General features: G+C 43.7%; 1 protein-coding gene across 1 annotated transcript; it reads right to left on the reverse strand.

The window, feature by feature from the left end:
- Positions 1 to 8,499: 8,499 nt before the first annotated feature.
- On the reverse strand, positions 8,500 to 24,636 carry LOC147635268 (thioredoxin reductase NTRB-like). The gene is made up of 2 exons (XM_086802496.1): positions 23,506 to 24,636; positions 8,500 to 8,855 (listed from the first exon to the last, which is right to left on the reverse strand). The coding sequence occupies exons 1-2, from the start codon at positions 24,542 to 24,544 to the stop codon at positions 8,785 to 8,787; spliced, it is 1,110 nt and encodes a 369-aa protein (XP_086658622.1). The 5' UTR covers positions 24,545 to 24,636; the 3' UTR covers positions 8,500 to 8,784.
- Between the last annotated feature and the right edge of the window lie 375 nt (positions 24,637 to 25,011).

The following is a 25,011-nucleotide window of genomic DNA, read 5'->3' on the forward strand; positions in this document are numbered from 1 at the left end:
CTGCCTCTGTACTTAACAAGGCAACTGTTGGCTGCTTCTTACTGCTCCAACTCACAGCAGCACTCCCAAATAAGAACATAAAACCACTGGTAGATCTCCTGTCTGCAATACTACCAGCCCAATCAACATCTATGTACCCATGCAATTGTATCTCTGTACAGCCTCATAGAAAAGTCCATAATCAACTATGGACTTTATGTACCTAAGGATCTGTCTAGCCGCATCCAAGTGTGGCTTCCTAGGGGCCTGCATAAACTGACTCACAAGTCTAATAGCATAGCTCAAGTCTGGCCTTGTAATGGTCATGTAGATCAAACTACCCACTATGCGCCTGTATGTAGTGGGGTCCTCCAAAAGCTCACCTGTATCTGCGACGGAAAGCTTTGTGTTCTGCTCCAATGGCACTAAAATAGGCTTACAGCCTATCATACCATACTTGGACAACATGTCCAAGCCATACTTCCTCTGCAAATAGCAAAATGCCATGAGGTGATCTTACCACCTCTATGCCCAAGAAATACTGCATCTTACCCAAATCCTTCATCTCAAACTTCTGCTTCAAAAGCATCCTAACATCATGTATGTCTGCATCACTATCACCAGTGATAATCAAGTCATCAACATAGATAACTAATAGCATGATCCCTATGTCTATCTTTTTCACATATAGTGAAAAATCTGCATTGGATATCTGAAATCCAATGGTAAATAACAAGATACTCCCCGATCTTGTTTGACCATGTTCTAGGTGCCTGCTTCAAGCCATACAAGACTTTGCGTAACCTGCATACAAAATTTGGATGTGCATCACTCTCGTAACCTGGTGGCTACATCATGTACACTTCTTCTTACAAATCACCATGCAAGAAAGCATTCTTTACATCCATTTCATGTAAAGACCAACCCTTCGCTGCAGCCATAGCAATGACAGCTCTCATGGTTGCCATTCTTGCAACCGGGTTGAATGTCTCCTCATAGTCTATGCCATAAGTCTGCGCATAGCCCTTGGCAACCAATCTTGCCTCTTGTACCTGTCTCACTGAAGCATCAACATTGTGCTTGACTTTATACACCCACTTACATCCAATTGCCTTCTTTTCCTTAGGCAAAGGCACTAACTCTCCGATGTTACATTTGCATCCAATGCTACCATCTCCTCATCCATGGCAACTTCCCATTTCTTATTTCCAATTGCCTACTCAAAGCAAGTGGGCTCAACCTCCTGTATTGCTTTTACCATGTAAGCATAATGATGGGTTGTATATCCATCATATCTCAACCTGTCAACAAGGTATCTAACCCTCGTAGACCTGCGTACACCTGGATCACTGCCAAGTGTCCTCAAAACAGCCGTGGTTCTCCTTACACCAAGAGTAACCACAGATGAAATACCAAGCTCCTCATCAAGGCTCTGCTTAGAGCCACTAGAGTCACCATCCACATATGAGTGACCTACTGACAGATCAGGCACAGCACAAAAGGTTGATGTACCTTTTCATTCCCTTTCCATGATACATGTGTACCTGCATCATTCCTCAACCTGCCTCTAACCATGGGCTAACATTGGATCCACTACTCGAGGACTCCCTAGGTCCACTCAACACATGTGATTGTTGCTCTACATGTGGTGCAACATCAGCACTTCTTACATCTTCATCTTCTATGCCTTCACTACTAGTGCATACCAGCTACTCATCTCATCGAAGACAACATCTCTACGTACTCGCATTTCACAAGTGGTAGGGTTATAGCATCTATAACCTTTATGCTCCATAGCATAACCAATGAAGATACATTTCTCTGCCTTAGGATCAACTTTGTTCTCACTTCATCAAGAACATGTACATATACAATACACCCCCACACTTTCAAGTGAGACACATCCGGTCTTATGCCTGTAAACTTTTGTTCAGGAGTCATACCATGAACAGCTGCAATGGGTGTCCTGTTCATAATGTACACAGTTGCTCTACTGCTTTTTCCCAAAAGTAATGTGGCATATTCTTTTCAGCCATCAAGGCACGTGCCACTTCTGCAATGTGCTTGTTTTTCCTTTCTGCAACACCATTCTGTTTGGAGTGTACCTGCATGTAAACTGCCTCTTGATTCCCTGCTTTCTCAGGAAATCGTTAAACTCATTGGAGAAATATTCTCCCCCACCATCTAATCTTAGGCATTTTATTTGCATGCCTTTTTCCAGGCTTTAAATCTCTGAAAGTGAGCAAACACCTCACTTTTCTTCTTCATGAAATAAACCCACACTTTCCTAGTGTGGTCATCAATGAATGTAACATAATAGTACCTGTAACCTGCAATTGTTGCAGTCTTGGTCAGGTCCCTATACATCTGAATGTATGACATCCAATAGCCTTGCACTGACGTGCTTTTCATGTGGGAAAGCATGTTTGGCATGCTTTACCAAGTTAGCATGCTTCACATACCTTATGCATACCGTCAACCTTTAAACTTTGGCAAACCTGCAACAATATTTTGGGCCTACATAGACTTCAGTCATTGTACATTCACATGACCAATGCGTTTGTACCATATGTCAATATCTACAATGACACATGTTCCATGCGCAAACATGGTTGCCTTTATCTCAGCAGGCATGTTCACATCCAAAGTACAATGACACATGTTCCATGTGCAAACATGGTTGCCTTTATCTCAGCAGGCATGTTCACATCCAAAGTACATCCTGCCATTTCTGTTACCCTTTGCAACCAAGCGACGCTTATTTTTGAAGTCTTCCACATAAAACATCCTTGAGGATTAAACCTCACTTGTTGCAGACCCTGCTCAACCATGTGTCCAACAGAAACCAAGTTCTTTGTAATATTCGAAACATAAAGTACATCAGCCAAGTACTTCATTTTTCCATCCTACATAGATAATGGTACTTTACCAACATGTGCAATGGGATGCGCAGTATCATCACATGTTTCTACATTACCTGGTTTTTCCATTTTCTGCATATCTCTAAACCACTCAGCATGATTGGTCATGTGGTTAGAGGTGCCAGAATCCACATACCATATATCTTGAGATCCTGACACATCCCCTGTTATGGAACTAAGCATGTGCTGCATCACAAACATCTGCTCACTTCTGTCATCACCTCCATGTTTGCTAGATGATGCAAAGTTGCCTTGCTGCAACTTCCCACTTTTAATGTCATTTTGCTTTTTGTAGAAGTCTTTTGCCATGTGTCCTGGTTTGCCACAATAATAGCACTCTATGATATTTTCATTTTGATTTCTTTGCCAACCACCTCGGCCTCTTTGGCTCCCCCTGCCTCTAGACTAGCCTCTTCCACCTATGTATAATTACTGCTGTGAATCATTGGACTATTGTTGTCCAGAATTCTGATTTCCTTGTTGACCACGGCCTCTACCTCTGCCTCTATCTGCATTAGAGTAGAAGGCATGTTCCGATGTGTTCTTACTTTGTGAAGAAGAATCCTCACCTAAAGCCTTTTCTTCTATGATGATCAGCATAGATATCAAGTCCTGAAAGTTGGGACTATTCTCCCTAACTACACTGGAGATCTTGAATGACTTGTACTCTTTGCCAAGCCCATTCAGAAGATAGACACTCACAAAATCATCATCCTCCATTGATACATTGATAGACCCAAGGGATTCAACAATGCCCTTGATCTTTAAGGCATATTCATTGATGGACATGCTTTACAGTATGCAACTCTTGCTTTAACTGCAACTTCCTTGCCTTTGTGTTAGTCTGGAACATTTGAACGAGATACTTTCATGCAATTGCTGGAGTGTTTGCATCCTGTATAACTTTTCTTGCACCCTGATTCCAATCCTTGAACGCCTTTATATCTGCAGGAATGGCATTGTCCTTAGATAACTCTGGAGGCTCCTCATTGTCTCCTTCTACATAATCCCAAAATCCTTTATCCCCATTAGAAAATTAGTTATTTTGAACTTTCAAGCATGGAAGTTATTCTTATCCAGCTTCTCACTAACAATCTGATTAATTCCGTCAGACATGTTTTCCTATAGCAACAATCAAATAACTTGCAAATAGATAACTTCTGTATGCAACCTGTAATGCAGCAGTATCTCCTTAGAATACTGCTACAGTAGCGGTACTTCAGCACAGCTTGTGTGTCCATAAATGTGACCAGAGCACATGTACATACACCCAGTATCGACAATGCATGTGCAAACCCTGTCTGCACTTCCAAAATGCATTGCTACACTGCAATAACCAGATTTCGAGCAAAAACAGTTCTCTACAAGAAATTCCAGAGAATTGCCCTCTGCAGTGACGAAACGGGGCCCGTAATGCGCCCGAAACACGAATCTAGCTGGAAATTTTTTTATCCAATAGGACAATATACCTTCCCTGTAGCTCCGCTCCCGCAAAGACAGCTTCTCAATCGAAGATGTGTAGCTCCTAGAGCTACTGAGGAGGGGGTGTTGTACCTAAACCAAGAAGGGGAAAGAGATGATGATGGTACAAAGTGATGTGATAGGTGTGATTTGACCTTCAAAGATGTAGGTATGATGACTTACCATGCTTTGCATGAACTCATGCACAATCCATTATTACATTAGCATGTACTCATGCTATACTTTCACTTCCCAAGCTCCATTGTCCAAAACACCATCAACACCAATGCAACAAACAAGGTGAAGCAAAAGTCATATGGATTGGCATGTATCTTGACATTCTCAAGCATAGAGATGGCTTGAATGTCACACCAATGATGAAGAAGCATCAAACGGTTCCAACGGCATCCCATGGTGTATGGATTTAATAAAAAACCCCCAAACTTGAGACAAATGGCTTGATCATTGGTCTACTTGAAGCATTAGCTCGTGTAATGGCATCATTAGTGTAATTAATGATGATTAGACAAGGCTAATGGCAAGTTGGAATGGCCAACATCAAGAAATTAGGATTTCTTGGAAGAAAGCCCTAAATCTCAAGGGAGGATTCAAGAACTCCAAGATTCAAGCAAGAAATGCAAGGAGAAGCTTAGCAAATGCTCAAAGATTACCTCAAGGCCTTGCTTATGAGTGTATGGTGGAGAATGCCTTTGCCATGAAGAAAAATGTGGATCTTTGTTTTTTAGATTTTGGAGAGTCCCATAGCTTCATAGATCAAGAAATAGTGCCTCAAATTAGTCAAGTATGGTAGGAAACACCATTGCTACGGCAAATGAAGCATCTAAACATGTAGATGAGCTTTATGGAGTGTGATATTGACGATTTTTGCCTCCGGGCATTTTGAATTCGCCGCCCAGCTGTAGAGAATACCAAGCTCAAATCAAGTAGCCATGGTGCTCAAGAATCATGAATAATGTTTGGTTGGAGGCTTGGCTACATGGACATGAAGTTTGAGCACTAGATTTGGTGAAATCTAAAGGATTCTAGGGTTTTCTTGGAGCACAAAAGGGGGGCTTAAAATTTTGCAACAATACACGATGAAATTTGAAAAAAATGGGATCAATGGAAAGCTCTTATACCACTGCAAAGAACTAGCTATGGCCACTCAAAGCATGGAGTGGAAACATGGGTGTAGGAGCACCATCCATGAGTAAGGAGAAGGGCAAGATTGCCATGAAAGCTGATTAGCTCTTGTAAATTTAATTAGTGTGAGTTAATTGTGATTAGCTATTCACATTGGCCTATATACCATGGCCCCCTGTTCACACACTTATTAATGTCCACCCTACTTGGCTTTTGGCCCATAAGTCTATGTCTCCACTTATACTTGACCCTTTGGCCCAATACAACTTATGCTTTGCCCTTGGCCTCATATGTACAACTTATATCCACCGTTATTTACAGAGGGAGGGTGGGAGAGTGAAAGGGAGAGAGAGACGGAGGGTGGGAGAAGGAGAGAGGAGGATATAGAGATGGATATAGCCCACACCACACTCTCTCCTACAGAGGATGAGAGAGGGAGGGAGGGTGGCAGAGGAAAAGGGAGGGAAGAGAGAGAGGGGGAGGGAAGAGGGTGGGAGAAGGAGAGAGAGGGTGGTGTGGGCTAGGTTGGTGGGCTGGGCTGGGCTAGGCGGTGGTGGGCGGAGATGGTGGTGGCAATAGTTAGAGAGAGAGGGTAGCCAAGAAAAGCTCCCTCGGTGACCATCCCTGCAATGGCCAATCTAATATGCCATGTTCTGCAAGCTCTCTCTGAGTTCTTCATTTGTAAATTTGTTCTCCTACATATGCATGGAAAGCATCAAAAATCCCACGTATACTCTCCATCGGTTGCTAATCTATCCTATTGGATAGATAAATATCTGCATAATACCAAAAGATTAGACACTTTTAAAACAACAATTAAAGAAATAGCATAAAGAAGCTCTTATTGAGATATTACCCAAAGTTGGGATGATATTACTCAAAGTTGGAAATGTTTTCACCCTAAAGTCTACATGCTGAAAAACATGTTGTATTAGTACCTCTGTCACACGCTTGCTAGATTCACAAACCTTGAACTCTTTAACCCGTCCCTTGTATGGCTCCATAAATTCATTAGCATTTCTCCTCTTCCTCTTCCTCCTCTGTAAAAGTACCCAACTCCCGATTGTAATTGTAGATGGTATCCATGTCCCATCATCTGTATTATAACTATTGAATATAGTAACAGCTGAAATGCTATTATAACTATGTAATTGTGGATGGTATCCATGTCCCATCGTCTGTATTATAATTATTGAATACAGTAACAGCTGAAATGCTAGTACGAGGCTTCCTAAAGGTTGCCATTTTGTGCAGCAAAAGAGAGAGAGAGAGAGAGAGAGAGAGAGAGACGAAGAACATGAGAGCTAAATTTGAGGGAACTTAGAAAAAAAAAGTACCACTATCTTTTCAGCTTCGAAGTTTGTATGTGCGAAGATTCATGATTATATTCTTAGTATTATTTTAAGTTGAGTTATTATTATTTTAAGATGCGTTTTGAGTATTATTTTACTGTAATTTATTAAATTCTTATTTTAAGGTCAGTAAGAAATGCCGCACTTCTCTGTTACGGAAGCCTCTTCTTCATTGGTTGAGCGCCATTCTCTCTCTAAAACTAAAAGGCCAAAAACTGAGCCCACATTTCTCCTAATGTATGGGAGCCCAATAGTCACATGGGTAGTCTAATAGTCACATGGGTATCCCAAGAGTCACATGGTTGGATGGCTATATAAAGCCCCTCTTGTATGCAAATTGTACATGATTCTTATGTACACAATATGATATACATGAAATGGAATACACTATGATGTTTATCTTTATCTTGTTCTCTATTTGACATTAAGCTCATGGTAAGGTTGTTTTATATGTTCTAACATCGTCTTACAAAAGTTACAAGTTGGCACAGCGCCTTACAACAAGTCAGACGAGCGAAACCATATTAACCAATGGAGTGGTTAACAAAGGGACAAGAAAAGGTCTAGCTTTGGGGCAAGACCTCCAAGCATCTCTACCTTGGCATTCTACAATTTTGACCTAACAGGTGTCAACGCCTACTCTTTGTGCTCACATTGCCAAGTCACACATGCCCATGCAATTTTTATGGTGTTTGCTGGGATTTATTGTTTTCTATGGAACCCTATAATCTAAAGAGTTGTATATCAAGTTGTATCAAAATCTATAATTGCTACAAGCTGAAAGAGAGGACTTGTACAAGACTGATAGGCATGTCCATAACTACAAAACATACGCGTAGTCATCAAATTAGCAAATCAAGAAAGGGATAAGCTACTTGGTCTGATATATACGTTAATGAGGATCACAAAATGCTGATTCATAACCTTGATTGTGGCTTTGAGCAAATCCTAGGTTTAATTGCAAAACTTAAGAGGGTTCAACCACAATTTAAACTCAAGCCGTAAAATATTAGTACAAAGCAACTTTGACATAACCTCAAACACAACGAATAGAACTGTAAATGCTCCAAGGAGGAGGATGAGGATGAGGATGATCAACAAAGTGATGAGCATATAAACTAGATGCATGAGTCAACTCTTAACTCCTAGTGCAACTATTTTTATCATGGGATAGTGATGTTGCAATACTGGATGGGCCAAAGCATAAATCTCAAAAGTGGTATGTATTGAACCGGGCCAGAAAGGGAAAACAAATATTATGGGTTCATAAGGGCTTTTTTTTGGGGGGGTGGGGGGGGGGGTGAAGATTTTAATGAAGTCATGTGATAATATATCCGATGCAGTCTTCTCCTGATTATAGAAAGAAATGCTAGTCCTGCCTAGGCAGATCAAAAAAAGTTCAACAAATTGAGAGGGAGAAGAAAAAGGTTCTAAAGTCGATCGTACAAAGGCATTCACTAACAAAATTTTACTTCGTTCTGTAGTAAAAGTAATGCCTCCCTTTGCAAGGGCAGGCCAAAAAACAAGGACCTATTCAAGGATCACTGGAGGATCTTGCCGTGTACCAAAGTTTGTACAACACTGAGATTCACTTAATGATTTATGCCCAACAAAAGATGCTAGCATGTCGAATCAGATCAAGCTGAGATAAAAGGCTGATATATAAAGTGATAATTGATTCAACTGATGTGATAATAAAGCTGACATTTAAATGATAATTAATTGAGTCGATAGTAATCAATTCAATCAATAGGAGCTTTTGTCACTGATTGCAAGCCTCTTCACTCAAATAGCAGCAACTACTAATAACCTCTCCACATCCCCCACAAAAGAATCTCCAAAAAACTACGCATTACACCATATGAGAATCACAACCGGCAGGATTGAGTTGAGCTATGTAAGAGAGGAGTTCCACTTGCCGAACTTAGTCAATCTGACTTGTTCTTCTGGATGCCATGCTCCTGTAAGAAGTGCTCTGCCTCCAATGCAGCCATGCATCCTGGCAAACCAAAGTCCACATTAAGATGACAAGTCAATTCAAACAAACAATACTGACTCAATGCATGTAAATTGCATCACTAAAAGAGTACCAGACATATTAAGCTAGTACTATTAGGAGAGATTGAGTGCCAAAAATTATAAATTGCATCACTACAAGAGTAGCAGACAAAAAAATTTATAAATTGCATCACTAAAAGAGTACGACATAATAAGCTAGTACTATTAGGAGATAGAGTGCCAAAAATTATACGTGGTCCAAGGAGAAATCTCAAAAGGAAGCTTTTCACATGAAACCAATGTGGTTAGAAACATCGAGTACAGTACATAGAGTATGTCTACATAAAGTTTTGATTAGGTTAAGGACCAAGGTACATTAGGTATCATTTTCCAAGTGTGAGTGTGAGTGTGAGTGAGTATGAACGAGAGAGCGAGTGTGCATGCATGTGGTGTGTGTGTGTGTATCCTGTTCCTGGTCGCCATGTCTACAGCTGAATGTCGCCTGTACCTGCTAGCTGTCGCTGACTGTCTACCTTATCCATTTGTTGGCCGTCTTCTGTATCTGCGAGCCACTGCCTCTGAAATGGCTTCTCCTACTGAGGTGTGCCACAGTGGATGGTCAGATTGCACTCCGGAAAGGTAGTGCATTTTCCTGCTATGGCGAGCTACGACGACGAGAGAGAACAAGCACCTTGGGACCGAAGTGCACCAAGCAGTCCATCTAGGGCATCAAGCATGAGTGTACTAGAGATGTTCCAAAAGATGATGCGAGCAATCGCAGAGCAGGGTACCAAATTGGAAGAGCAGAAGGCACAAATATTGGCTCTGGAAGAGCGCACCCGTTCTCCAGCTCTTCTTTTTCCGTCTCCTCCTCCCTCTCCTTCCGTTTCCCACATTCCAGATCCTCTACACAGGGACCCTTTAGAAGAGTCACAACCGCAATCGAGTTCGATGCTTGAGTTGTAGATGCGTGCAATGGAGATTCGACGACGTGAAGACGATGCCATGCGGCGCGTGGAACATGAACGATACCTTGCAACTTTGGACGCAAGATTGACACCAGCGGCTTCCTCAAGTCATTTTCCCGAGAAATTGAACTTCAATAAGTATAATGGTAAACTCGACCCCACAACTCTTTATTCATGGTTGCATCAATTTGAAGCTTACTTTGCTGTAATTCGGAAAAGTGATACTGAGAGGGTGATCTTAGCTAGTTGGTATTTGGAAGGTGAGGCCATTCCTTGGTGGACCCAGTGGGCTCATGCCCACACCAGTTAGGTATGGTGGCTTATGTTTGGGACGAGTTTGTCCTCAACCTTAAACAATGGTTTCTACCGCCCCATTACCTTGAGGGACTTGAAGACGAGTTTAGGGGAGCGCGTCCAAACGCGCAACCAGTCCTTCAGTTTGCCAATAAATTTTCAAACTTATGTTTGCAGTTGGGCTTATTTAATAAGGACAAGAAAGGGCAATTCCTTTATGGCCTTAACACGCAAATCCAGTGGGAGGTGCGTATGTTTAGGCCAACCACCTTTGAAGACGCACTCTCGCTTGCGCAGAAGCACAATCGCGGAAAGCCCAAGACTCCCCAGCCTGCTACTCCCAAGGCTAACACCTCGGGGAGAAAAGGCCAAAACCAGACGAGGTCTTCCCCAGGACAGAGCGTGGGAGCCTCTGGCTCTAAGAACTCAACCAATGAGCCCAAGCTTTACTCCATACCAGAAAACTCAGGCAGGTAAGATCGATGGTAAGTTGAGTACTGAGGAGATAGCTCAGTACAAGGAGGAGGGTAGGTGTTTCTTTTGTCATACAAAAGGACACACTGCTCGGGAGTGTCCTAAGAAGACTACCACTCCACAGACCGATCTTGGTTGAAGTTGGTTCGAAACTCCAATCCTGCAAACAAACGAACAACAAACAAACAAGGCCTGACTCACCTCCCAACCATGACAGCCGTGGGCAAGCCCACAGTCTTGGCTGTCCCCATCGAGCCACGAGCTGAGCTAACTAGGTTGACGTACCAACCAATCTCCTTCTCGCGACGTCCCATACCGCCACGAAGCTGCCCTCGCGGGCCTCGAGACTGTTGCCAGCATCGGCTACGTAAAGCAGGTGCACGTCTGCACTAGATCCAGGCTCCAAGACCATAGAGCTCTCACAAACTCGCGAGACTCTCTATAATACAATAACTAACCTTGGCCACCCTTTTATAGGCTCTTGGCCGGTCATCGGGCGTCCACACTTGGCCGCCCGCCCGTCCATACTTGGGTGCCCGCCCGTTAGTTTATCCCTAACTCAGCTCGTCAATCAGCCTGCCTAGTTCCAAGCTTCCCCAAGTCTCGAAACTAGTCTTGCATGCGTGTAGCACACGGTAAATACGCACTGTGGACGTGACATACTCCCTTTCCTCTAAGAGCTCACTCCTGAGCTCACTAAAAAGTCAAGATAATCTCTCTGAAGAGTAGTCAATGTCTCCCATGTAACGTCCTCCTCAACACGATCCTTCCACTTGATCTTGTATTCCGTGATAAGCGTATTACGCAATCTTCGTTCATGAAATCTAAGAATCTTTTCAGGTTCGTGCGGAACAAATGTCATGTCCTCAACATCTATTATTTCTTGAGGAGTAACTAACTGATCTGCTCCACCCAGTACTTCCTTAAGTCTACTGACATGAAATACGGGATGAACTTTCACATGAGAAGGCAAATCCAATTCATATGCAACTGAACCAATCCGTCGTGTAACACGAAATGGTCCACAGTATCGAGGGGATAATTTCGGAGATCTACCTGTCCGTAAAGTCTCGGAATCTTTCGGAACTCGCAAATACACTATCGTTCCTTCAGAGAACTCTCTAAGTGAACGATGTCAATTAGAATAAAACCTATCTCGATCTTGAGCACTTCTAATAGATTCCTTCGCAACTTGTAACATTTCCTGCATATCTTGCAAAAAATTGCGTGCTGCATCATGCTGAAGTCCTGAGAATCCAACTGTAACAGGTGATCTAGGTTGAAAACCATCCATAAGCATGAAAGGACTAAATCCTATACTCGTATGCTTAGTACTATTATATGCAAATTCTAACATAGGAAGATAATCCTCCCATGAACTCTGTCTTTTGGATACATATGCGCGAAGCATATCCTCCAAAATCTGATTCACTCTTTCAGTCTGGCCATCAGATTGAGCATGATCAGAGGAACTCAAATTCAAAGTTGTTTCCAACTTCTCAAAAACAAGTTTCCAAAAATCACTCGTAAACTTAGAGTCCCTATCACTGACTATGTCCTGCGGTAACCCGTACAATCTAAACAATTGCTTGATAAACTGCCGAGCTAATTGCGTAGCTGTAATAGTCATTTTTGTCAAGCGATCTACCACAACCCAAATAGAATTGGGGCCTTCATGTGTTCTTGGCAATCCGGTAATAAAATCCATGGAAATACTTTTCCATTTATTACCTAGGATTTGCAAAGGATGCAACAACCCAGCCTGTCTAAAGCGTTCAGCTTTATTTGCCTGACAAATCTGACACTTGAGAAGATAATCTTCTACATACCCTTTCATCTTCAGCCAATAAAAGGTGTGTTTCACTAATGATAGCGTCCTGTGTACCCCAGGGTGTCCAGCAGAAGGGGCGTCGTGACACTCCTTAAGAATCTTGGACCTAATGTCCGGGATCTGTGGTACACAAATTTTGTCATTACGGAATAGTAAACCATTCCGAATCATCCACTGGCCTCCTGTAGCCTGAATAGTAGACTGCTCAGTCACCGAGTCTTGGTCAATCAATGAGCTCTCGTTCTGGATCTTCTGCCAAAATGGACCAAAATAACTATCAGTCTTGCAAAGCCCTCTCAATGACTGAAATAAGTCAGTAGAAATCTCGGTGAACGACAAAGTATTCACCTCTCTAATCCGACTAAGCGCATCTGCAATACTATTCATGGACCCTTTCCGATAACGGATCTCAAAATCAAAATCTTGCATTAACTCTGTCCAACGAGCTTTCCTTCCTCTCAAATCATCCGCATCACACACATACTTGATTGACTGATGATCAGTCAATACCACAAACTTGGAGCCATATAAATAATGTCTCCAAACCTTGAGAGCATGAATCACAGCATAAAGCTCCTTCTCAAGGATTGGCCAACGAGATTGAGTGTCGTCTAGCTTTTTACTTTCAAAAGCAACCGGTCTACCATCTTGAAATAAAGCAGCCCCGATAGCATAGTCACTGGCATCAGTTTCAAGAACATAAGGCCGACTAGGATCAAGCAATGCTAAGATAAGTGCTTCCTTAACTTTATCTTTCAAAAGTCTGAAGGCTATATCCAAATCGTTATTCCAAGTGATAGGCTGATTTGACTTACATCCACGACCTTTCAATAAGTCAGTCATCGGTAGTGTGAGCTGAGAGTACTCCCGTACAGATTTCCGAAGAAAAACTACAAAATCGAGAAAAGAACGAAGTTGTTTCACTGTTCGCGGTATAGGCCAGTCCAGAACCTTCTGAACTCGGTCATAGTCAATGCTCAATCCATCTCTAGTGATCTTGTGTCCCAAGTAAATGATGTCAGTCATAAAGAACTCACATTTACTCAACTTAGCATATAATCGATTCTGTCTTAAAATAGCTAAGACAATCGTGAGGTGTCTGACATGATCCTCAAGAGTACGACTCTAAATCAGAATATCATCCAGGAACACCACCATAAATTTTCCCAAATGTTCACAAAAAAGATCGTTCATCATTTGCTGAAAAGTGGCTGGAGCATTGGTTAACCCAAAAGGTAATACGAGAAACTCGTAATGGCCATACCTAGTCCGAAAGGCGGTTCTTTCGACATGCCTTTCATAAATACGTATCTGGTGATAGCTAGTACGTAAATCTATCTTTGTGAAATATTTCGCTCCTGCTAACCGATCAATCAGGTCATCTGATCTAGGGAGAGGATAACGGTTCTTAATGGTCAGCTTGTTCAATCTCTTGTAATCTATACACATTCTCCAAGTATTGTCCTTCTTTCTCCTAAGCAACACAGGTGCACCCCAAGGTGATTTACTTGGACGGATATGACCCATCCTCAAATAATCTTCGAGTTGTTTAGCCAACTCATCTTCCTCAGCTTGGCTCATCCTGTAAGGTGGAATACTGACAGGATGAGCACCAGGGATCAAGTCAATACGATGATCTACTGCCCGTTCAGGTGGTAAACCCGATGGCAGTTCCTTAGGAAATAAATCTTGAAATGAATCAAGTATCTTCTGTAATTCTTTGCTTTCAAACACACTTAATTCATTTACATCCAACGAAGGGATGAGAAAAGAAGAAAGTGGAATCAATACACAATGGAAAGCGGTATACAAAGAAGAATCCATTATATTTCCAAAATCAATTGTATTTACAAGAGGTCCCTGAGAGGGATGAATACAATCACCTAAAATACTATACTTGGTGTCCCTATGCTGAAAAGAAAAAATACGACTAGACCAATCTATCTGGACGTCAAGAGTCTTAAACCACTCAATCCCTAATAACAAGTCTATATTTTTCAGATGCATAACATAGCATTCTAGAGTATCTTTGTAGTCCTGAATCTGGATTGGAAGCATCTCCACCTTGCGATCCCAAACTTGCCTTCCCGCAGGTAGGCGTACCTCATAGGTATGGTCGCTGAGTGTCGTATCAAGACTCAATTTCTGTCAAAGACAACTGGTTAGCTGCCTTTGGCTTGGATCCTGCGCTAGTCTTTGCACCCTTTTGCTTTGGCCACTCGTTACGCATGTGTCCTTTTTCTTCGCAGATAAAACAACGTCCTTTCTTCTTGAGCTTCAAAGCCCCAAGGAGTCGTTTCTTCTTCGCTGGTGTCGAACTTGAACTCTTTGAAGGTTGGTCCGAAGACTTTCCCACTGTCGTGTTAGCCATAGGTGCGGAGAACTTTCTTTTGTGCTTGTTCCCCTGCTCGGTAACGGGTTTCGACTTGGAAGAGACCATCGTATCATCATAGAGACGAGCTGAATGAATGGCCTCGTCCAAAGTTTTACATTTGTTATTTTTAACCTGTAATCGATACGAGTCTGGTAAACTAGCTACGAAAAACCCCAAAAGAGTAGTGGGATCCATCTTTGTAGCTTTCATCTGCAAGTCACGAAACTTCTGGAGGTAGACCTCATAAGTGAGGTACTGCGAGGTCATGGTCAAAGCTGAAAACCGGGCAACAACATGGTAATCATCCTCTTTCTTGAGGAATTCTTTCTTGAAAACGTCTTCGAATTGTGCCCAAGTCGTTGGCTTAGGGTTGAGTTCCTTCCATCAAAGCAAAGCTTTGCCGGACAGGAAACCTGCTGGGGCTCCAACTCCGATTCTTGGGTCGACATCGTGAAGAGGGTACGTGGAGAGAAAATTCGATCTTTGCACAACAGAAGTGCGAGCGAACTTGAGAGCTTGAGAACTTGAGAGATGTGTGGCAAGAAGCCCACTTGAGGGGATTTATAAAGGTTTCCCAAAAAAAAACTAAAAGCCCCCAAAAGCTATGCTTGGTTTTTTCTTTTGTGTTTTTTTTCTTTGAATATATATATATATATATATATATATATATATATATATATATATATATTCTATTTTCTTAAAAAAAATAAACACCTTGAAAACCTTGGAGAGGGGGTTTTTTTTTAACCTTTAAAAAATTAAAAAAAACGAAAGCCCAAAAACGAGTGCTTTCCTTATTTTTTCTTTTTTTTTTCTCATCCCTCTTGGATTAGCTACCGGCGCTGTTGTCGTCACCAAACGTGCCGTCGCCTGATGTGCTGCCAGCGCTAGCTTTCCTGCCGGCGCTTGCACGGCTACTGACGGATGTTGACTACCTGCGCTCTCGCCATCTTGTGCCTGCGACAACCCTACATAAGCGTGGCCACCAGTCCACGTGTGCCTGGGTGCCGACCTGCTGTGCGTGGCCTGGGCGCCTGCCCGCTTGGCCTAGGCGCCGCCTGGGCTGGCTGCGCTAGCCTTAGGCGCCTTCAGCTGCCGGTAGCCATCGCCTGCAAATCTTGCCAGCGCACAACCTGCCAGCCGCCAGTGCCTCCGTCTCACACGTGCTCTCTCGCTTATGCGTTCAACGAAAAGCAAACTTGCTTTTTTTTTCTTTTTTCTGTTTTCTCTCATGCGACTGCACAAACAAGACTCTTCTTCCTTGCAAAGCAAGCGACCCTTCTAAACCTACCATCTCCCATCAACATGGGTGTCTTTGATGAAGAAAAACACATACTATTTTGAAATCTGCAGTATGTACAGAAAAAACAGCAAGCTTTTTAACACATACCGTTCTTCGACCTCTTCTTCTCTACCTACCGACTTGCTCGTTCACGAGGTATGCTCTGATACCACTGTCAAATCCCCACGGATCCCCTCGTGATCGATCTTGGTTCGAAACTCGAATCCTACAAACAAACGAACAACAAACAAACAAGGGGGTGCAGGCCTGACTCACCTCCCAACCATGACAACCGTGGGCAAGCCCACAGTCTTGGCTGTCCCCACCGAGCCACGAGCTGAGCTAACTAGGTTGACGTACCGACCAATCTCCTCCTCGCGACGTCCCATACCGCCATGAAGCTGCCCTTGCGGGCCTCGAGACTGTTGCCGGCCTCGGCTGCGTAAAGCAGGTGCACGTCTCCACTAGATCGAGGCTCCAAGACCATAGAGCTCTCACAAACTCGCAAGACTCTCTATAATACAATAACTAACCTTGGCCACCCTTTTATAGGTTCTTGGCCGGTCATCGAGCGTCCACACTTGGCCGCCCGCCCGTCCATACTTGGGTGCCCACCCGTTAGTTTATCCCTAACTCAGCTCGTCAATCAGCCTGCCTAGTTCCAAGCTTCCCCAAGCCTCGAAACTAGTCGTGCATGCGTGTAGCACACGGTAGATACGCACTGTGCACATGACATCGGTGGACAAGCAAGTTGAGGGTTTTAGCATAGGCATGACGACGAGCATCAAGTTTGAAGCTCTAGGTGCTAAATTAGTCATTCAGGGCACAGAGTTCGTGCGTGATTTTATGGTTCCCCCTCTTGTAGGAATAGAGATAATCTTGGGCATTCATTGGTTTCACAAGTTCCTTCCTAATGTCAAGTGGGACAAGCACACTTTCCAGATTAGCCGGAATGTGTCCAACGCCCCCAGTGACCATTAAGTGTGAGCTAGGAATCCCGAACTTTCTGCTCATAAGCCACTTGCAAGCTAAACTAGCAATCAGGAAAGACGCACATTGTGCGACGATTTACATCGAGACTGCCCACATGGTGGCCAATGCCTCCGAGAAGAATTTGGCTCCATGAAAAGTTCTAGAAGATTTTTCTTCGGGACAATCTCTCTCCCAGCTCCCCCTGTCCAGACCGGAGGACCACAAGATCGACCTCCTCCCAGGCTCGGAACCCCCGAGCAAGTTTCCATATCACCTTTCCAAGGCAATGGAATCAAAGTTGGACTGTCAACTCCAAGAATTATTGCAATCTAGCTTCATCCATCCCAGTGTCGCCATTTGTAGCATCGATCCTGTTTGTCAAGAAGGAAGGGTCTTCTCGATTGTGTTGATTATCGTGCACTCAATAAGCTGACTATCAAGAGTAGATTCCCAATGCCTCGAATAGACTATATTCTCGAGAAGGGTGTTCTCAAAGCTCGGTTTGAAGAGTGGGTACCACCAGGTGAGGATTGTTGAGGGGAATATCCCCAAGACAGCCTTCCGTACAGAACGGACCCACTATGAATTTGTGGTCATGCCTTTTGGCTTGACGAACGCCCTAGCCACATTCAACCGCATGATGATGCAGGTGTTCCGAGAATTGATTGGAAAGTGTGTTCATATCTCTGGACAACAAATTGGTATTTTCAACTCCAGTTGAGCAGCATGACATTGATGTGGAGAAAGTCCTGAAGTTGCTGGAAAGCAACGAGCTCTACGTCAATGAGAAGTCGGAATTTTATTTTTTCGAGGTTCATTACCTTGAATATACAATTAGTGCAGAAGACATTCGACTTGATCCGGCCAAGGTGGCCGAGATTGTCAATTAGGGAGTACCACAGACTGCTTATGACATCAGGTATATGCCAGGCATACTCCACCCACACATACAAGTTTTCTGACCTGTCGACGGATCTCACCGATCTACTAAAGGGTGTGAAGACTAAAAGGCAACGGATTCGCATGACTCCACAAGCATTGGAGGCATTCAAGAACCTCAAGGTAGCTTTGTCAGAAGCACCTTGTCTACCGCTTGCCTCATGGGACGAGCCGTTCCAAGTGATCACCGATGCGAGTAACATCGCAATTGGAGGTGTATTACAACAGAATGGCCATCCAGTAGCTTACATGTCTCGTAAGTTATTGCGCAAAAAAGAATTACTAGGTCTACAATCAAGAACTCCTCGTAGTTATTCAAGCTTTGAAACATTGGAAACATTTCCTTTATGGCCGTGACTTTGAGGTTCGCAATGACCATCACGTATTACGCTGGATTCAGACAATGCCAAGTGCACAGTGGTGTCACGTGCACACCCATCAGGTGTACAAGTGGCATGGCATCATCAAGCATTAATTAGGACATCTAGGTATTATTCAGGCATAAGCATGTATATGGAGCTGTTTCAACACCAACATCAACACCTAGTCTTCATGTGCATGTAAGGCATTCATTTGCAACATGTCGGGGTTGTTAGCACCAGCCGACAGCACATGATGACCAGCCGACAACATTTTTATGACCAGCCAACAGCCTTCAGGGCATTTATGGCAAGTTGTGAGCATCCAGGAGCTGGCCAACAGCAGCAAGGCTGGCCGACCAGCATCATTCCCACATATATATAAGAAGCGCATCCATTCAGTCCATCAGATCTCAGTTCAACAACGCATTGATCATCCTCTCCTCAGCGTTTCCTTCTTAGGCAGTTCGTCATCTGTTCATCAGTTCAGCATCAATTCATCAGCGTTTCAACATACAGATAGCATCACATCAGTTCCACGCAGTCCCTTCAACGTTTCCTTCCCAAGAGACAAGGGAAAGTCAGTGGGACAGCAGTTTTTCCAGCATATAGTCATCAAATCAGCATATTCAGTACCATAGGCAGCATATTCAGCATATAAGTCATCATTCCTATCTCCTCCATAGAGGGAAGCCGGCATCGAGGAGTGGACCTCAGCATTGGAGCAAGGAACAGTCCTCATCTTCAGCATTCAGCCCATCCATCTCATCCATAGAAGGATCTTCATCTAGGAGAGCATCATAGGTCTATTTAGATCTCATTGTAAACCCATTCATCTAATATAGCTGCATTGCATTGACACTATCTGTCTATCTCATTGTAAACCCATTCATCTAATATAGCTGCATTGCATTGACACTATCTGTCTATCTCATTGTAAACCCATTCATCTAATATAGCTGCATTGCATTGCATTGACACTATCTATCTATCTCTTAAGCATCATTAAGTGAAGTTTAGTTAGCCTAAGGTTGTGGTCAATCCCTCACATGTCACATTGGTATCAGAGCATTACAAGGTAACCAGCCTTAGATCATTTTCATTCCATTAGTCATTCGGTCAGACATCATGTTAATCGCTTCTGCCCAGTTACACCCAATTTTTAAAATCTTGCAGGCCATCCTTAGGGATTTTCCCTTAGGCATGCATTAGCAATCCATCCATCTGCATTCTTGCACAGCATATAGGGTTGCACATAGCTTGCATAGCAGACATCTTAGCCGTCAGTCTTGCATCTGCAAGGCATACATGTTTACCCATGAGTTCTTTGGGGAAGAATGACATCCATCATCAAAGGAGTACATAAAGTTTTGGGCTTCAACTGGCAGCAGCAAGGGGTTCTCTTCCAGAGAAGAAGACGAAAGTTTGGCTCCAACATCGCCTCAGGAGGTTCAGAGTTTCAGGAACGACGGAGATGGTAGGTGAAAGGATTCCACAGATCAGGGGTAACTCAAGTATTTCCAAGCAGTTTTAGCAGCATTTGCGTTCCCCCAGTAGACAAGTCTATGGCTCAAAGGATTCAACTCCTAAAGTCGACCTCAATCCCGACAGAAGAAGTCAGAAGGGGGTAGTGGTTTCAGTGGAGAAGGATCACCAGAGGAGTCGAAAGGTTGCCAGGTATACCACCTAGCAACAGTTTAGCAGAGGGGAATGTCACGTGCACACCCATCAGGTGTACAAGTGGCATGGCATCATCAAGCATTAATCAGGACATCTAAGTATTGTTCAGGCATATATCAGCATTAGCATATATATGGGGCTGTTTCAGCACCAACATCAACACCTTAGTCTTCATACGCATGTAAGTCATTCATTTGCATCAGATCGGGGTTGTTAGCACCAGCCTACAGCACATGATGACCAACCGAAAGCATTTTATGACTAGCCGACAGCCTTCAGGGTATTTGTGGCAAGTCGCGAGCATCCAGGAGCTGGCTGACAGCAGCAAGGCTGGCCGACCAGCATCATTCCCACATACATATAAGAAGCGCATCCATTCAGTCCATCAGATCTCAGTTCAGCAACGCATTGATCATCCTCTCCTCAGCATTTCCTTCTTAGGCAACAAGGATAGCATCAGTTCGTCATCTGTTCATCAGTTTAGCATTAGTTCATCAGCGTTTCAGCATACACATAGCATCGCATCAGTTCCAAGCATTCCCTTCAGCGATTCCTTCCTAGGAGACAAGGGAAAGTCAGTGGGACAGCAGTTCAGCCAGCATATAGTCATCAAATCAGCATATTCAGTACCATAGGCAGCATATTCAGCATATAAGTCATCATTCCTATCTCCTACATAGAGGGAAGCTGGCATCGAAGGGTGGACCTCAGCATTGGAGCAAGGAACAATCCTCATCTTCAGCATTCAGCCCATCCATCTCATCCAGAGACGGATCTTCATCTAGGACAACATCATAGATCTATTTAGATCTCATTGTAAACCCATTCATCCAGCCCAAGGAAAGGAACAGCCTTGCTATGGGTGTTAATTACCATTAGCCATCTTGTAGACCCAGTTGGCAACCCTTGTGAGAACTTGGGCAGCAGTCGGCCAAGCCTAGCCAGCTGTCGGCCAAACCAAACAGCAATCAGCCAGGCCAAACAACAAGCAGCCAAGGCCAACTACAGTCAGCCAATAACCAGAAAGCCCACGACGCAAAGACCAAAATTTAATGCTATAAAACCAATCGTGGCAAATAATGAACAGGCCAACAACCTTTAAGCCAACCGACCAGCATTCTTATGGGCGTATAAAAAGGCAAGCAGCCTCAGTCCATAAAATCATCAAATACAAATCAAGTTCTCAAGCAAACAGTTAAGCATGTGTGCTTAGGCATCTAGTCTTTGTATACTTTCAGCATTCTCTGTGCTCTCAAGCCAAATGCATCAAAAGCTCAGTCTCTTCAGGAAGTCTCAGCACACCAACTTAGTCGTGGACTGCAGTATTCTCTTCGAAGATAGCTTCTCAGTCGCCTACAGCTTATGCACAATTCTAGCCAACGTTTAGTCGCTTTGTTCTTGCGCTTGGCTTAGTCTTGTGGACACAATTCAACTTGTATTCAGTTCTCCAAAAGAAATAAAGCAAATACTCTTGCTTGCAGGGGAGGCCTTCAGTGGGTAATTTGGGACTCCATCTGGTGTCATCTCGATATCATCTTTCAATTCATGTATGTTGTTCAAAGGATTGCTAGACTGACTACTAAACTCAGGTTTAAAGAAGGCCTCGTTGTTTCACACGGTCCTAGCCTCACGTATGCTACAAACTCCAACTCGAGTGACCTTGGATGTTGAACTGCCAAGACTTCAGACACTGGAAGCTTTCTTCAAGCTCAAATGGGAAAACTTTGTTGGCTCTATTTTTACATGCAAAAAGCTTGGACACATGGCATCAAAATGGCCATCGGTACTCTTGTAGCCACAATAGTGGCAATGTCTCCTTGAGAAGTTGTTCCTCTTATGTCCGTACAACAACAAAAGGGGAAAAATGTGGCCCAAGCCCCAAATCTCAACCTAGATAAGGGAAAAGCAAAAATCAGCATAGCAAGCCCTCCTACTATAAAAGGAAAAGAAAAGGAAAAACAGGAGCCAAATGCATGGCAAACACCTAAGAAAATTTTCCCTCTGAGACAAAGACCTATCGTGTCTCGTAATTGGACAGAAGGAACCTCTGCAAAACGGGGCAAACTTCTGGGGTGCCTGATATCTCGAGTAATGATACAAGAGTGGGCAAAATGTGGATTGCAGTTGTTGTGAGGAGTAACCCCTTGTTTGCACACACTGCAACAAATACTAATGTATCTGTTTGACACTGACACTCTTTTACATGCAAGCAATGTTCATGATGATATTCCACATTGTATATTGCATAGTGATGCAAGCAGCCATGCAACCATGCAAGTTGAAGGGTAGCGTGTTTTGCGTACACTTGCTATAAACATGTATATACCAATCAAATGCTTTACATATAATGTGCAGGGCCTCTATGATGCAAATAAATGGGGGCTCCTTTGGCCTTATGTAAATACTATGCAACCACATATAGTTTGTTTGCAAGAGCATAACCAGCATGCTTTTGCTGGTAGACATGGGGTTCTCTAGTTATCAAATCTTCTGTGCGAGAAAGCCAGCTTTTTCTGGTACTCTTATCATGGTTAGGCATGAACTTCAACCTACAATGATCCCAATGGCAGATGGATTGTTGTGCAATGTATGATTGCTGGTGAGCTGTATGAATTTGCGAGTGTTTATGCCTCACAAACTTCAACGAGCAAGGCTGCAATGTAGCAGTCTTTTCAAACATATCCATGGCTATCAAATGTGTACGAGGACATATGAAGGCTAAACAATGCCCAAGTTGGCCGCTGGAGAGTAATACTGCTGGTTGGGTTGAATGCAAAAACTGAGTGGAGGTAAAACATAGGCCCAAAACTTCCCCCATTTTACATGCATCATTCTCAGTGACAAGTCCTTGGATGCATGTGTCATGCTAGGGTTCTCACTGTCAGGGCTAGAGTTAGGGTTTTGTAGAGAATCAGCCAATGCTGTGACCCCTAATCTAGAAAGGGACAATGTGCCCCACCTCTCTCTTAGAAACTGTTATTGGGCAGATGGAATGTCACATTTCCATTCACAAATTCAACACCCTTACGATGGCACACAGTTGAGGAGCTCCTCCCATCTCTACCATTCAACTGCAACCCCTGTCGGAGCATTATGCAGGCCTAATCACCAACTTGCGAAGAACATTAACTTTTAGCCCAAAATCTGTCATAGCAAAATTTGACATGACAATATGGCAAATTTTTGGGTAGTTCTTCAAACTTTTTTTTTTGAAGAGTATGGGGTTCAATGCTAAGAAACCTTTCTTGAGTGAAAGTACTTCTTACTAAGATAGGAGCTTGCAGATGAAAATGTGCGACCACAACACCTAAACTTAAAAGTTGGGCAATTCTCACTTCAAGAGCAATGCCATTAAACAATAGCTAAAACTAAGATAATCTCATGAGAAAAGAAATTGCTACATCATCTGCAAATCATCTCAGAAAGCTAAAATTTGAAGCTCATTCACAGGAGAAACACATGATGATTTATCACTTACCTGTGCCAGCCGATGTTATCGCCTGTCGCCATTTCTTGTCTTGCACATCCCCTGCTGCAAATACCCCTGGGACACTGGTCTGTGTAGTGCCAGGTTTGGTCACTACATACCCCTCTGCATCTGTCTCCACCTGTCCATCCAAAAACTTCGTGGCTGGCTCGTGCCCGATAGCAAAGAAAAGTCCAGAGACATCCACAAGCGTGCTCTCTCCAGTCAGCACGTTCTTCACTTTAATGCCGCCAAGTAAACCTTTTGCATTACCCACGGCCTCTGTGACTACAGAATTCCAGAGGACTTGAATTTTAGGGTTTTCTGCGACCCTCTTTTGCATGATTTTGCTGGCTCGGAAGGCATCCCTTCTGTGGACGATGTACACTGTGGAGCCAAATTTGGTGAGAAAAGTGGCTTCCTCCATGGCGGAGTCACCGCCTCCGATGACAGCCAAGGGTTTGTTTCTGAAAATGGGGGCGGCACCATCGCAGACTGCACAGGCAGAGATGCCCTTATTCCAGAAACCATCATCTCCCTCACCTGCGCCCTTAAATTCCAACCTCTTTGCAACAGCCCCTGTGGCGATGAGCACAGTTTCAGCCTCGACCTCCCTCTCTTCGGTGTAGATCTTGAAGGGCCGCTTGGACAGATCTACTCTCTCCACCGTCTCCGAGAAGATTTTGGTGCCGAACCTCACGCTCTGCTGCCTAAACTTTTCTGTAAGGTCAAGCCCTGATATGCCATCTGGAAAGCCGGGGAAGTTCTCCACTTCCGTGGTGGTGGTGAGCTGCCCGCCCGCGGCTATGCCGTTTGCCATCCATCCTTCGAAGAGAATCGGGCACAGCTCCGCCCGGGAAGCGTAGATGGCCGCCGTATGAGCGGCCGGCCCTGACCCAATGATGCACAAAGGGGTTTCAAGCTTCTTATCGTTCGCTACCATGGTGGCTACGGCGCTAGAGAGACGCGAGGAGGCTCCTCTCCTACCAAAAAATGGAGCCCTAAACCTAGAAAACGGTGTGCAGCGAGAGAAGATGCTCTGAAAACACATAAAAGGAGACAGAGATGATCGAGAGTTTGACGCAGAAACCCTTAATGGCTAACCAATTCAAAACCCTAAGAAAAGGTGAAACATTGAGCTCTAACGACGCGACCGTTTTGTTCGTTTTATATTGCTCTACGGGCGGGCTCGTGAGAAGCTAGTCAAGAATTCAAAGGCCGTTTCACATTATCAATAGTAGAAGCCGTGTACGCTTCTAGAACACCACCATTGCAAAACTCTTAGGTTCTCTTTCCACGAACTATAGCCAACTGCTGCCACTTCAGCTACAAGAAGGCTTTTGTTTACAAAACCAGAAATTCCTCATGGCTCCACTAGTTAGATGAGTTGGCAAGCACAACCAACTCGAATTGGTCTCATGACTTCGACAACATGCTCTAGAGTCTTTTGGTTCATGACCAAGACTAAATGACGGGCCATGAACAGACCACTTGATAATGCAACCAACTAGAGCTTGC

Source organism: Cibotium barometz, chromosome 9 (assembly GCF_041138505.1).
Source record: "Cibotium barometz isolate CiBa-2024 chromosome 9, ASM4113850v1, whole genome shotgun sequence".
Classification (NCBI taxonomy): domain Eukaryota; kingdom Viridiplantae; phylum Streptophyta; class Polypodiopsida; order Cyatheales; family Cibotiaceae; genus Cibotium; species Cibotium barometz.